This window comes from Microtus oregoni, unplaced genomic scaffold (assembly GCF_018167655.1).
Source record: "Microtus oregoni isolate MIOR12 unplaced genomic scaffold, Mior012 000055F_ref0000237, whole genome shotgun sequence".
Lineage (NCBI taxonomy): Eukaryota > Metazoa > Chordata > Mammalia > Rodentia > Cricetidae > Microtus > Microtus oregoni.
This window is the reverse complement of record NW_024543831.1, coordinates 10,732,797-10,745,744: the sequence shown is the minus strand read 5'-3', so window position 1 is coordinate 10,745,744 and position 12,948 is coordinate 10,732,797. Positions and strand designations below refer to the sequence as shown.

The following is a 12,948-nucleotide window of genomic DNA, read 5'->3' as shown; positions in this document are numbered from 1 at the left end:
ACTTTATCCTTCATTGGTTAAGGAAAAAGATAAGCACATGAAATAATTAAGTTTTCTGCTAGAGATAGAAAGTTGACAATCATACAGAATATGCATTTTGAAATATATGAATAAATTAAGGCCTTGTCAGACGGTAAACTGCCTGATAGTGTAAAAATACTAAGTGTCTCTGGCACTTCTGGAAATCCAAGCTTTTTGTTAGAATATTTCATTTGATTCGAGAGCCATAAACAACAAAAGTCAGGTTCAAGGTGAGGGTGGTGGCGGTGTGTGCTTTTAATTCCAGCACTTGGGAGGCAGAGGCAGGTAGACCTCTGAGTTCAAGGCCAGTCTGTTTCATAGAGCAAGAGCAAGTTCAAGGACAGCTAGGGCTACGCAAAGAAACCACGTTTAGGAAAAACAAAGTCAGGTTCTGCGCCAGAACCTGTTGGGGGATATTCTGGGGCTGTTACCCTGAATGCTTCAGACAATTAGTGCCATTGAACTTGTGGAATGAGTACTCCAAGGATTCGAGACGTTTCCCTCTCCTCTGTCTTTGAGACAAGGGGTCACTATGGTTGGCCTTGAACTCCCAGCATGCCTTTGAACATTCCCTCCCACTTTCTGAGTGCTGGGGACTACAGTTAGGTACCACCATAATCAGCTAGTCATCAACCCCAAAGAAAAATGTCTGTACCCTAAGACAAGAGTTGGGGTCACCTAGAATATACGCTTCAGATAAAGAAGGCAATCCGCTTCAGGCCATTAACTTTTTCCTGTATTTAGTACCCACATGTCAAAAGTGGTATTCTCGGTGAAAAGAACAGAAAAGGAAAAACAAAACAAAATTTAAAAAACTCTATGATCTTGAAAAAAAACTCTATGAAACTATAAGCTATCTCCCTGTGTCCTGTCTTTTCTCCACTCCCCACAGTTCCCTGGACAAGAATGTTAGGAGTTCAAGACCAGCTGCAGATGATGCAGCAACTTGAAAACCAGCGTGGCCTACTTGACACACCAAAAAACAGCAATAACAAAGAAGGAAAATTGCAGGCCATGACCCTCAGAATAAACATCAACACAGGGAGGCATTTGGAGTGTGGTTAATGAATAGGAGGCCTAATGAACTTTGTCATGGAAACCAGATACATACACCTTGTAGTTCCAGGTACTCAGGGGTTCGGGCAAGAGGATCATTTAAACACTAGAGTAAGTGACCAGCTTGAAGACAACAGAGAGACACCGCATAAAAAAAAGGGTGTGGGTGGCTAAAAGCAGAAGATGAGCAAATGTTCGTGGGCTCTGCCATGACTCCAGCACCATACTGCTGAGCTAAACTTCCTTTCCTAGCATGCAATTCTGGATAAGAAAAAGAAATGGTTTATGACCAAAGAAAAGTAGGAATAAAAGAACTTTGTCATCTCTCAGCTATTCATTCATTCATTCATTCTTGAGCTAAGGACTGTGCAAAATGCACAAGGGAGAAGAGCAAGGCCTGCTGTAATGCAGGCCCATCCACCAGAAGTGTAAAACACCCACAAACCACCACCACACAAGAGAGTAAAAGGCCTCGGGGGGTGCAAAATAAACCTCAGAGAAGGAAAAAATCCCATGGGGCTCCTAGACTCTCCTGATCATAAAACATACTATCTGAAAACACTGTGCTACGAAGAGAAAAATCACGCTTGCTAGTTCTTGGTACTTCTTGATGAGCTGAGATCTGCTAGATTATCTACCCCAGCCTTAGGGTCACTGGCATCTTCCCAGTAACCACCTGTTCCCATTACCGAGGAATGGAGAGCGCTGATGGTGACAACTAGCCCATGCAGATCACTGAAAAGGGCTCTCTCTTCCCACTGCTGTGTGGTCAACCAGCGAATCCTCTCACAGCCCTGCAGGCTAAGCAGGTGGGGGGAAGTGATGGCGAAGACTGTTAGTAATCTTTTCTTGCATTATTTATTTATTTATTTACAGCCCATGTATGTTTATATGTGTGGTCTACATGCCACAGCACACGTGTAGAGAGATCAGAGGATAGTTAGGGGAACTTGAAGCTCCTTCCATCGTGTATGTTCTGGGTATTGAACTCAGGTAATCAGGCTTGGTGGCAGGAGCCTTTCCAACCCACCCCCATTTTTTTTTCTCTTGTTGAGAACTGAACCCAGCTAAGCATGAACTCTCTCTCACACTGCGCTGCGATACCGCCACGATCTTCAAATAGCACACAAGAACTGGGTGACTTGTCCAAGCAAGGCCAGCTCACTAAGATTTGAATTCAAAGTCTGTCCCCTTATTTATGTCACGGTAACATCTCCCCGCTAAGAAATCACTGCTAAAATACCAGGACATTACACAGCTGGAAGAGAATGGTCGATTTGGGGCCAATCTACTCCTTTGAACATGTGCATCTATTTTAAAACTATGCTTATTTGTGACAAAAAAAATGCATGTATACACATTTATTGACCAGCTCTGAAAGTGAGATGCCTTTTCAAGGGTGTAGCTTTCAAAATCTTTCCTGAAATTCATTGCTCAGGGTGGACAGTGACATGCCTGTAACCCTGGCTCTCTCATAATCCCCAGGTGAACGAAAGGCTTAGCCTTGTGTTTCCCTACCTAGAAAGTGGGTCTAACAATAGCGCCATATCCTAAAGTGAAGGAGATGCGGTGCTATTGTCCACATAAATGGCTAAGCGCAGTGCCTGGCACGGGGTGAATGCTCGGTAAATGGATTTCATTATTTGGATGTTAGCCTCTATGTGTCTTCAGAACGCAAGTCGTCCAGCGACCACAGAAAGCTTTCCCCAGAGTCGCTGCCAAGTCTTTAAGAACATCCCTCCCTACCTAGGGCCCCACGGAGCACAGTGACATCAGCCACCTGCTTCCCTGGACCGTCGCTCCGGAGGTGGTCACGTCACCTCGCTCAGGCCCCAAAACAGGGTAGACGCAGCCTCCGTCCGGTTTACCACAGCAGAAAACTTAACCCAGCTTGCTCACTTGAGTGAACTCCGGTTGGAGGCTGAAAGAATGCGGGCGCCGCGCCAGGAAGGGCAGCACTTCACCTGCCACGCGACAGGGTGGGCAGCCCTCCTCCACTGCGTCCACGGGGACACCCACCCTGCCGCGGGAGCGCGGGGACCGATCTCACAGTGCCAGCTGGATGAATCCCCTTGCACATCCTCTGAAAACCACCGCCGCGGTTTCTAAGGGTGTGCCACGGTATGGGAGCACCCAGTTGAAACGTCTCGAGACCTTCCGGGTGCGAGTGGGGAGTGCTCCGAACCCAAGTCGGGGCGCCGCCGCCCCCGCAGACACGTGTGCGCGGGTCCCGCCACCCGGGCCCGCCCCGCGCTGCACTCACCAGGTGAAGAGTTTGCTACGGATCCTGCTCAGGTGGCTGCCGATCGTGGCCACGGAGCCCAACGCCTGGGGCTCCGTGACCCCTGCGCTCGCTGGCGTTTCGGCCTCCATGGGGTCCCTACGAGTCTCTCGTGCCCGGAATCCCGAGAAGTGCCCCGGCCCGGAAGACAGGAGGCGGCGCCTGTGAGGACAGCGCGGTCTCGGCTCGCGCCTTGCCTTGCTCTCCTGCTGCGCTCGCTCGCGCGCTCGCGTCCCCGGCTCGTGCGACAAATCATTAACTGTCAAGCCCTTAGGGCCAGAGGATGCTTTTACAGATCATCTCCTGGCACCTCAGGGAAACTGGGAAGCTGGGGGGCGGGGGGGAGTTGGGGAGAGAAAAGGCAGGTTTATTTTCTCAGCTAGTGTCGGTGCTGGGTAGGACACAGTGTAAATTTAAGAGGTTGGGGGTTGGGCTTCTTCTCCCCACCCCCCACCCCGAACCCGGGTGGGTGGAGTTGATTTGGCTAGCTTGTTTGACCTCACTCTGTAGTCCTGACAATTCTGGAACGCCTCACGTAGCCGAGGCTAATCTCGAACTCGCAACACTCTTCCTGCTTCCAGAGGGCTGGGATTCACAGGCCAGCACTACCACACCCGGCACAATTCAGGATTTTATAGTTCCTTGTTTGAAATCAGCAAACTAGGTGATGCCTTAAGAGGTTATTTTGGCTGGCTCCTAGCGTGTCCTACGGGACGCAGCGAGTAGGTGCCAGCCTGAACTTTGCTAACTGAAAGGACCGACTGACCCCGCGCCTGTGTCCTGATCTCCCTCCCACTCCCTGAAAGAACTGAAGAAAAGCTACAGTTCTTTTCCTCGCAAAACAAAGATCTGGGAAGTGTGTCTTTGTGGCGCAGGCGAAGCCTATCTGTCTGGCGGGTGTGTTGGGTTGCCTTGTGACACTCAGCACCGTCCTGGCCTTGGTCCGGGCTCACCTTCTGATGCTTGACTAGTCCCAGAAGGGACAAGAGGGAATAAAATAAAAGGTGGGGTGGGGAATTTCCTGGTTCTTGCCAACAGAAAGAAGTCTGGAGTGCTGATCAAGCACTTTTTTCCTGAAAGAGACCAAGAAGATGAAAGAAAAGGTGTTGAGACCCATCCCCACCTCTTCAGTTCCTCCCCAGCCTCCTCCTTTCCTGAATAAATGAACACAGTCAACAGTAAATTCTAGAAAACTGTGGATGCAGAAAAGCAGGCAGTTCTGTAAGAAACACTAAGAAGAACCGGGTTTTAAACCATCTGGTAACTCATGTCTTCAGTCGCAGTTCCTAGGACCTAGGCAGTTGAAGTAGGAGCATCCCTTGAGCTGGAGGCTAGCCTAGAACAGTGTGGTTCTGGATCAGCCTAAGCTAAAGGGAGATCTTGCCTCAAATAAACACCGAGGGGTGAGCCGAGCGTGGGGGTGTGGCTCCACTGGTAAAGCAGGCTTCAGTCTGTGTTTCATTCCTAAAACCGACATGGTGAGTGGAGAGAATGGACTCGGGCAAGTTGAACCCCACATCCAGGCAGCAGTACACAAAAACACACAAATCAATACAAAAAAATTGTTGATGTACAAAAGGTAATAGATTTTGAAAACTGTAGCTAAAAGAGCCTCTGCTTTACCAACTACAAATGTGGCAAAGTTTAAATATGATTATTTTGTTTGTTTTTGTATTTTTGAGACAAAATCTCACTCCATAGACCAAGCTGATTTGAAACTCAACTATGTAGCCCAGGCTGGCCTCCAATTTAAGGCAGTGCTCCCAAGGGCTGGGGCATGTACCATCATGCCTAGCTAAAATGATTGCTGAAATATTTTTCTAATTTTCTTTTTTTTTTGTTTTTGTTTTTTTCTTTTTTTTTGTTTTTCGAGACAGGGTTTCTCTGTAGCTTTGGAGCCTGTCCTGGAACTCCCTTTGTAGACCAGGCTGGCCTTGAACTCACAGAGATCCTCCTGCCTCTGCCTCCCAAGTGCTGGGATTAAAGGCGTGCGCCACCACTGCCCGGCTTCTAATTTTCTTTATTCATTTTGTTGTTTTGTGTATTTGTTTTATTTTGATACGGGGTCTCTCTAAACCATCCCGGCTGTCCTGGAACTCACCCTCGAACCCACAGCAATTCACCTGCTTCTGCCTCCCAAGCGCTGGGTAAAGGCGTGGGCCATCATACGTGGCTATTTTTCCCAACGTCAAAAGGACTTAATCAAAATTTCTTTATAAGCACTTGAAAAAAAGACAGTTTGATGAGCCTTCTGAGAACATTAGAAGCACATGTAGGGCTTGGGATGTGGCTCAGTTGGCAGCTCTGGCCTGGGTTCAATCTCCTATATTGAAGTAAACCAGGAGTGGCGACACTTGCCTGTAATCCCAGCACTGGGGAAGTAGAGGCAGAATAAGAACTTGAAGGTCATGTTCAACTCGGGACACAGGAGAGCCTGTCTCGGGTGGAGTGGGGTAGGGGAAGGACTAAAGAACAGCGTCCCACTGGACTCTGCACACTGACAATGTGGAATGCCTAGGCCTTTAACTTAGAACCTGGGAGGCAGAGGCAGGTGAATCTCTCTGAGCTGCTATTAGCCTGGTTGACACAGCAAGCTCTAAGACAGCCAGAGAGCTACACAGAGAAACTGAAAGAAAAGAAGAAAAAAACACTACAACATGGAATGTCACCTGAACCCTGTACTCATCTACGTTCTTGTAAATGGCAGTACAAAGAAGTAGCTTCCCCGTGTGATTGTGTAAGATCCAATGACCTTTCAGATTCCCATCCTTCCTTCATAAATGATAGACTGAACCACCGATGCCCAAGAGTAACCAGAGCAAAGTACTTGTTAACAAAATTTTAATTAATTGATGAGACTGTTTTTGTTTAGTTGGCTGACTGGTTTGATTTTTTTTTTGTTTGTGTGTGTGTTTGTTTTTCGTTGTTTTTGTTTTTGAGACAAGGTTTCTCTGTGTATCCCTGACTGTCCTGGAACTCTCTCTACCAGGCTGGCCTCGAACTCAGATATCCACCTTTCTCTGCCTCCTGAGTGCTGGATTTACTGCCTGACTGCTGACTCTATTTAGAAATAGAGTATCTATGTCACAGAGGCTGGCCTAGGAATCTTGATCCTCCTGCCTCAGCCTCCCACGTGCTTTAATTATACAATTATCACCACACCTAGCTTTAACCCAAGTTTATCTCCTAGCCCCAGGCCTCTGAACTTTCACCACCTTGAGCCAGCTTGTCAGCCTTCCTGAAAGAGCCCCTGCTAAGAACAGGCCACTTCAAGGTAAAACCTTCTCTGTCCACTGTTAATCAAGCTGCCCTTCTCAGCCAGCTCCCTCGAGGCCTGGAACTGCCTCCCCACCAAGTAGATCTTGTAAAGATTCTCCCCTCCCCGAAGTCTGTCCAGATATTAGACTTCTTTGTTTTCTGTGTGACCGCAGAGAAAGGTGTGGGCAGTATCAGTACACAGAACTTTAAAATGAGGCAGATACTTAAATGAGCTGAACGTGCCTAGGACTTCTAGAGTCTATCTGCAGCATCAACCCCTGGCCCCTAAAAAACACCTAAAACCAGTGTAGGGGAGGGAGTAGTGAGCAGAGGAGAATTTTTTTTAATTTAAAGAAAGAAAAATACCCCCAAAATCAAATAATGTACAGAGAGAGAGAGAGAATATGAATTAATTAAGCTGGACATGGTAGTTTACATCTGTAACCCCAGAATTTGGTGAAAGAGAACAGAGGAGCAAAAGTTCAAGGACATCCAAACCGTGTAGAAAGTTTAAGGTCATCCTTACCACATAGGAAGTTTGAGGTCAGCCTGAACTACAGAAAATGTGTTAGAAACAAGCAAATGTAAGACAGGCTTGGTGGTTCAGGCCTATAATCCCAGGATTTAAGAGACCAAGGCAGAAGCTGGGCAGTGGTGGCACACACCTTTAAACCCAGCACTGAGGAGGCAGAGGCAGGTGGATCTACAAACTCAAGGCCAGCCTGGTATACAAAATAAGTTCCAGGAGAACCAGGGCTACACAGAGAAACCCTGTCTCAAAAAACAAACAAAAAAAAAAAAAAGATTTTAGGCTGGGGAGATGAATTCAGTGGTTGAATTCAGAGGACCTGAGTTTGATTTCCGGCACCCACAAGTCAGTTCACAACCATCTGTAACTACAGTCCCAAGAGATCCTGATGGAGGAAGGTCATTGGCTAATAAAGGAACTGCCTTGGCCCATTTTATTGGTTAGAGGATAGGTGGGAGGAGTAAACAGAACAAAATCCTGGGAGGAAGAGGAAGTGAGCTCAGAGTCTCGACAGCTCTCCTCTCTGGAGCAGAGGCCTGAGAGAGACGCCATGCCCTGCTCCCGGGATGAAGCTCCGACCCAGGATGGACATAGGCTAGAATCTCCCCGGTAAGCGCCTTGGGGTGCTACACACAGATGATTAGAAATGGGCTAAATTAAAATGTGAGAATTAGCCTAGAAGAGAATGGGCCAAGCAGTGTTTAAAAGAATACAGTGTCTGTGTAATTATTTCGGGGCATAAGCTAGCCATGTGGGCAGCCGGGGTGCTGGGGACGCAGCCCCGCTGCACTTATTACTACAAGATCCAAGGCAGATAGCACACAGACACGCATGCCAAAAAAAAAAAAGAACCTATACATACATAAATAAAAAAGATCTTTTAAAAAGAAGTTCTAACGCGTCAGACTGGATGATGCCCCCACCTCCAAAGATGGACTGGATCTGTAGAACCGACAATGGTCTGAAGCAGCAAAAGGGACTTTGTAGTTCTGATTACGGTCTATGCCCTGAAATGGGGAAGCGATCCTGGATTATCTCGTGGGCCATAAAGGAAGTGTCCTCACAGAGGGAACTGGGGGGGGGGGATTTGGGGATGTGTCCCTCACAGAGGGAAACGGGGAGATTCTCATCAGGAGAAATTACATAAGGGGACCAAGGGTGGCATACTTTAAAGAAGGAGGGAAGTATACACACAAGTCACACACACAGGTAGCTGTCACAAGCTTGGAGCCTCCAGAAGAAACAGCCTTGACAACTTCAGGCTTGATTGTGATAAGGGAAAACTGATCTGGAACCTCTGGCCTCCAGAAAACCGAAGGAATAAATAAATTTGCCCTACTTGAAGCCACAAATTGATGACAGCTTGTGACAGCAGCCAGGGAAGGCATAGGCTACTTTATAAAGATCAAAATCTGCTGTCAAGTGAAACAAACGCCTGCCGGGCACCTGTGCAGCACGGTCCCATTAAGGACAGTCACCAGCAAAGTCACTACACGTCTGTGTGTCTACATGTGCACTATACACATATTTATACTGTTTTCACGACCAGGAGAGGAAGGCAGCTGGGGATGCTTGAGAATCTTTGTAACCAACACTTGGAAGACTGTGCTGGAGGTTGCCTCTCACCAGGAGTTGGAGTCCAGCCTGTGCACTATAGTGAGCCTCCAGCTCAAAAAGGGAAACAAAACAGAAAAAAAAAAAAAAAAAAAAAACGAAAACCAAAAACTGAAGCCACTCTGTGTACAGCGAGCCTGTAATCCCAGCACTTGGGAGATGAGGTAGAGTCTAAGTATAACCTGGCCTGCTAGTGAGTTCCAGGCCAGCAAGAGGTGCAGAGCTAGACCCTGCGGTAAAGGAAGGAGAGGGCTAAGGTGAAAGGGCCTGGCCAGGTTACTGAGAGTGGTTAAGTCAGGGGCGCAATCAGGAGTGTGCTGGGTTGATGAAAGAAGAGAGATTCCTATCTGTCTTCGTCTTGTGTTCTTCTGGGCATATGACTAATTTTGAAATTTGAAAACATTCCATTGAAACATTTTCAGTTGGTCATCTGTCACCAGGAAATACAGGCGACCTGGACATGTGGCTGTAAAGTTACACTGTATACATTCTCCATACACAGAGTCCTCCCCAGAAAGCAGCCCTTCCGAGCCTCGCTCCACAACGCGCCCATCCCTGACTGAGGGCTATTGATCAGCCTGCGTTATTTTGGTATTAGGATGAAAACATATTGAACTGATCTGTGGGCACCAATCCACAAGTTTTTGTCAAAGGAAATTTACTGAGGGAAAAAATAGTAGTTGGGGATTTTTTTTCATATAATAACCTCACTTTTTAGAAGTTCAAATAACAACCAAAAAAGCCACTACCACTTACTAAACACCTTCCATGCACCTAATATTATCTGCTATATGTATTAAATCAGCCTAAATCCCTGTGGTCTCAAACAATCATTTTTTATGTCTTGTGGTTTCTGTGGGTCAGGCGTTTGGGGACGGTATGGGCTGGGACTGTCTTCGGCCTTCGCAGAGAGAAGGTAGCTGGAGGCAGGAGGAATAGGAGGTAGGGACAGAACATCTAGTACGTACCCTGCAACTCTGCCATCTGTCTAGTTTAGGGGCTCTGCACGTCACCTCTGTGGATTGATCTGGATCTCCTCACAGCCTGGTCTGCTTGTCCTTCAAGGCCTTTGGTCAGCTTGCTTGGCAGCCATTCCCCTCAGCCCCAGGCAAGTATCAGTGAAGGCAAGGCACATAGCCAGCGCCCCCTAACAAAAGACCACCAGAAAGTCCTTTCTCTAAATCATAATGTTTATTGTGCTGGGCAATGAGCCAGGACCTCAGGCAGCATTCTTCCACTAGAGACGGGCCCACCTCTCTTTACAATGAAAAGTACGGTGAGATCCTTTACAATGGGATCTCACTGTACCATGGTCACAGAGCAGTTTCCACCCAGTTGAAGAGTTCTCTCCAGGAGGGAAAAGGAACTCGGGACATAAACAAAATGTCACCTCTCTGAGAATGGGGGATTTGAAAAGATTCTTTCCTGAAGGTTCTTCCCAGGCTTTGTAAAATGTGTAAAACCTGCTGGGGAAGGGGGCTCACCAACTGAGCTTGCCCGGGATCTCCTGAACGTTTTGAGCTGCTCAGAGGTTTGTGCAGAGGGTTCTGTGATGTCACCCCCGGGAGTGAGCTGCCCAGAGGTTGTGCAGAGGGTTCTGTGATGTCACCCTGGGAGTGAGCTGCCCAGAGGTTGTGCAGAGGGTTCTGTGATGTCACCCCTGGGAGTGAGCTGCCCAGAGGTTGTGCAGAGGGTTCTGTGATGTCACCCTGGAGTGAGCTGCCCAGAGGTTGTGCAGAGGATTCTGTAATGTCACCCCTGGAGTGAGCTGCCCAGAGGTTGTGCAGAGGGTTCTGTGATGTCACCCCTGGGAGTGAGCTGCCCAGAGGTTGTGCAGAGGGTTCTGTGATGTCACCCTGGAGTGAGCTGCCCAGAGGTTGTGCAGAGGTTCTGTGATGTCACCCCTGGGAGTGAGCTGCCCAGAGGTTGTGCAGAGGGTTCTGTAATGTCACCCTGGGAGTGAGCTGCATTTGCAAAGGCTCATGAGCTGATTAGCACATCAGCAACGTGGAGAGGATAGAATGTTGCAGCTTCATGGCCTAATTACGATTTATCTTGGGCTAGCTTTAGCCCCCTAAGTAGCCATTCCTTCCTTGCCCATCCCTGTGTCAGACTTAGCGTCCCGTGACGAACAGATAGAAATCCTCTGGAACACATGGACAGACCCCATACTGTCCACCAATCAAAGAGCTAAGTGTGCTGTCCGACTGCATCTAAAGCCTCCAGCAGTTTTCTCTGCTTTGCTGTAACCCACCTACCAGATGTGCCCACCAATGCATTAGGAAAATGACTTGATGCATGGCTTTCTTTGTTCTCTTACTATGAATAGCTCATGAAGTCACTACCCCATTGGAACACTGTTTGGGAAGACCTAAGTCTGTGTTCCCAGGCCACTGGTCACTCATATTTGGATCCAGAATAAACCATCTTTTTCATTCCTTTGGGGTGAGATCAGTTTCTTTCATCAACAAGCCCAGGAACAATCCACTTTTCACTGAAGGAATCAACTGGCTTGGCACCAGGTATCAGGACAGGGATCCTTTGTGGCCTACCATCCAGCACCGATTCACCAGCACATGGGGGGCAGAGGCAGGCAGACTGCTGTGACTTCAAGGCCAGCCTGATCTACACAGAGAGGACAGCCAGGGCTATGTAGGAGAGACCATCTCAAAAAGGAAAAGGAAACCAGTGAGCTTTTCCTTGGGGCTCGGACCTTCTTGCTATATTCTTACCTGCGGGTTTTTTGGTTTTTTTTTTTTTTGGATACTTTGCGTATTTTTTGTTTTGTTTTGTTTTCAAGGTATTTGCTTCAGAAATACTTTGGTTTCTGATTGGTTTGTTTTCAGATTGGTTTTCTTAAGATCTCTGAAGGTATTTTGGGTTCTGGTCTGGTTTGTCTTGTTGTTGTTTGCCTTGGGAACCTTTGGTTTATTACCTAGTTGGCCTTTGCCTCTGGATACTCGCTCAGTACCCAGTTCAACACTTCCCTGGGGCTCCTCCTGCATGTTGCAGCCTTGCTACTTTTAAGCATTTTCTGAGTGGGGCTGGAGAGATGACCCAGGTGCAGTTCTCAGCCCCTACATGGAGGTTCCCAGCCATCATCTGTAAATCTTCCAGACTCTGCAGACACAAGGCACACCTGTGGTACACACACATGCAAACAAAGCATTCATACGTGTAAAATAAAAATAAGTAAATCCTTAAAAATAATTTTTTGAGTGCTTGATTATTAAAAAACTTAAGCTAAGAGGCATTGTTCCCTCCAACACGAAGGGAGGAGGTATGCGGAAGAACTCCCCACACAAGCAATGACGTCATAGGGAAACCAAACAAATATGCCCTGTTCCTGGGTCAGAAGGAACATTAGCGTGCCTGGAGAAGACAGCCATAAAGGTTTGATCACCCATTGTCTTGAGAACCCACACATTTCCATAAACTCTCAGGATAAACCTGAGACCCAGTCGGGGACAGGGGTAAAAGCTGAGAAAGTCCATCCCAAAAGCAGCATATAAACCTACTCCAAGACACAAGTCCCCTTAGGGAGGCTTGCAACTTTTCAGGAGCAAGAAAAAGAGTAACAAGGCCTCCAAAAGGGAGGAACTGTTAGGAGATAAACGACCATCAGTGCTCCAGGCAGCTTCAGATATAATAATTATGGACATTCAACTTGCAAATATTTGGGAAAATGGGGAGATCTAACCAACGATAACTTAGCTTTACAGTTTCTTCATCATGGAACATTTGCTGTTCCAAAACTGATAGATATTTTTTATGTACAAAACTGGCAATAAGGCAAAAGTCATGAATGGGCAACATACTTTAATTGGAATTTAGAAGCATTTTAAGAGAAGAAATAATAAGATTGATAATTTACAGAAAATGAACGAAGGGATCCTAGCCAGCCTGAACATGGCAAACACGGCTCTGGCAGGCCTTGCCCTTCTCCCTCAATTCTCTCTGCCTTACTAAAAACCTAGAATTACATTCCTAAAGCTAGCCACTCTTCCCTTATTTGGCTGCTTCTGCCTCCTGAGGCTGACTACCAAGGTACAGCTATCAAAGTATTTAAGTTCAACAATCAAAAGCCCCCTGTAGGCTGCCCTAATGAACATGCCCAGTTAAAATTAAACACATAGGTTTCCTGTTTCCTTTTATAAATTGTCATTTGCTTATGGGTAGAGACTGTCTC

At 47.2% G+C, this 12,948-nt stretch overlaps 1 protein-coding gene across 1 annotated transcript in view; it reads right to left on the bottom strand.

Annotated features, from left to right (window-relative positions):
- Positions 1-3,571, bottom strand: part of Slc35f2 (solute carrier family 35 member F2) — a 46,314-nt gene extending 42,743 nt beyond the window's left edge. The window contains exon 1 of the mRNA XM_041638573.1: positions 3,341-3,571. Coding sequence (XP_041494507.1) covers positions 3,341-3,450 — 110 coding nt within the window. The 5' untranslated portion in view covers positions 3,451-3,571. The remainder of the gene's footprint in view (positions 1-3,340) is intronic.
- Between the last annotated feature and the right edge of the window lie 9,377 nt (positions 3,572-12,948).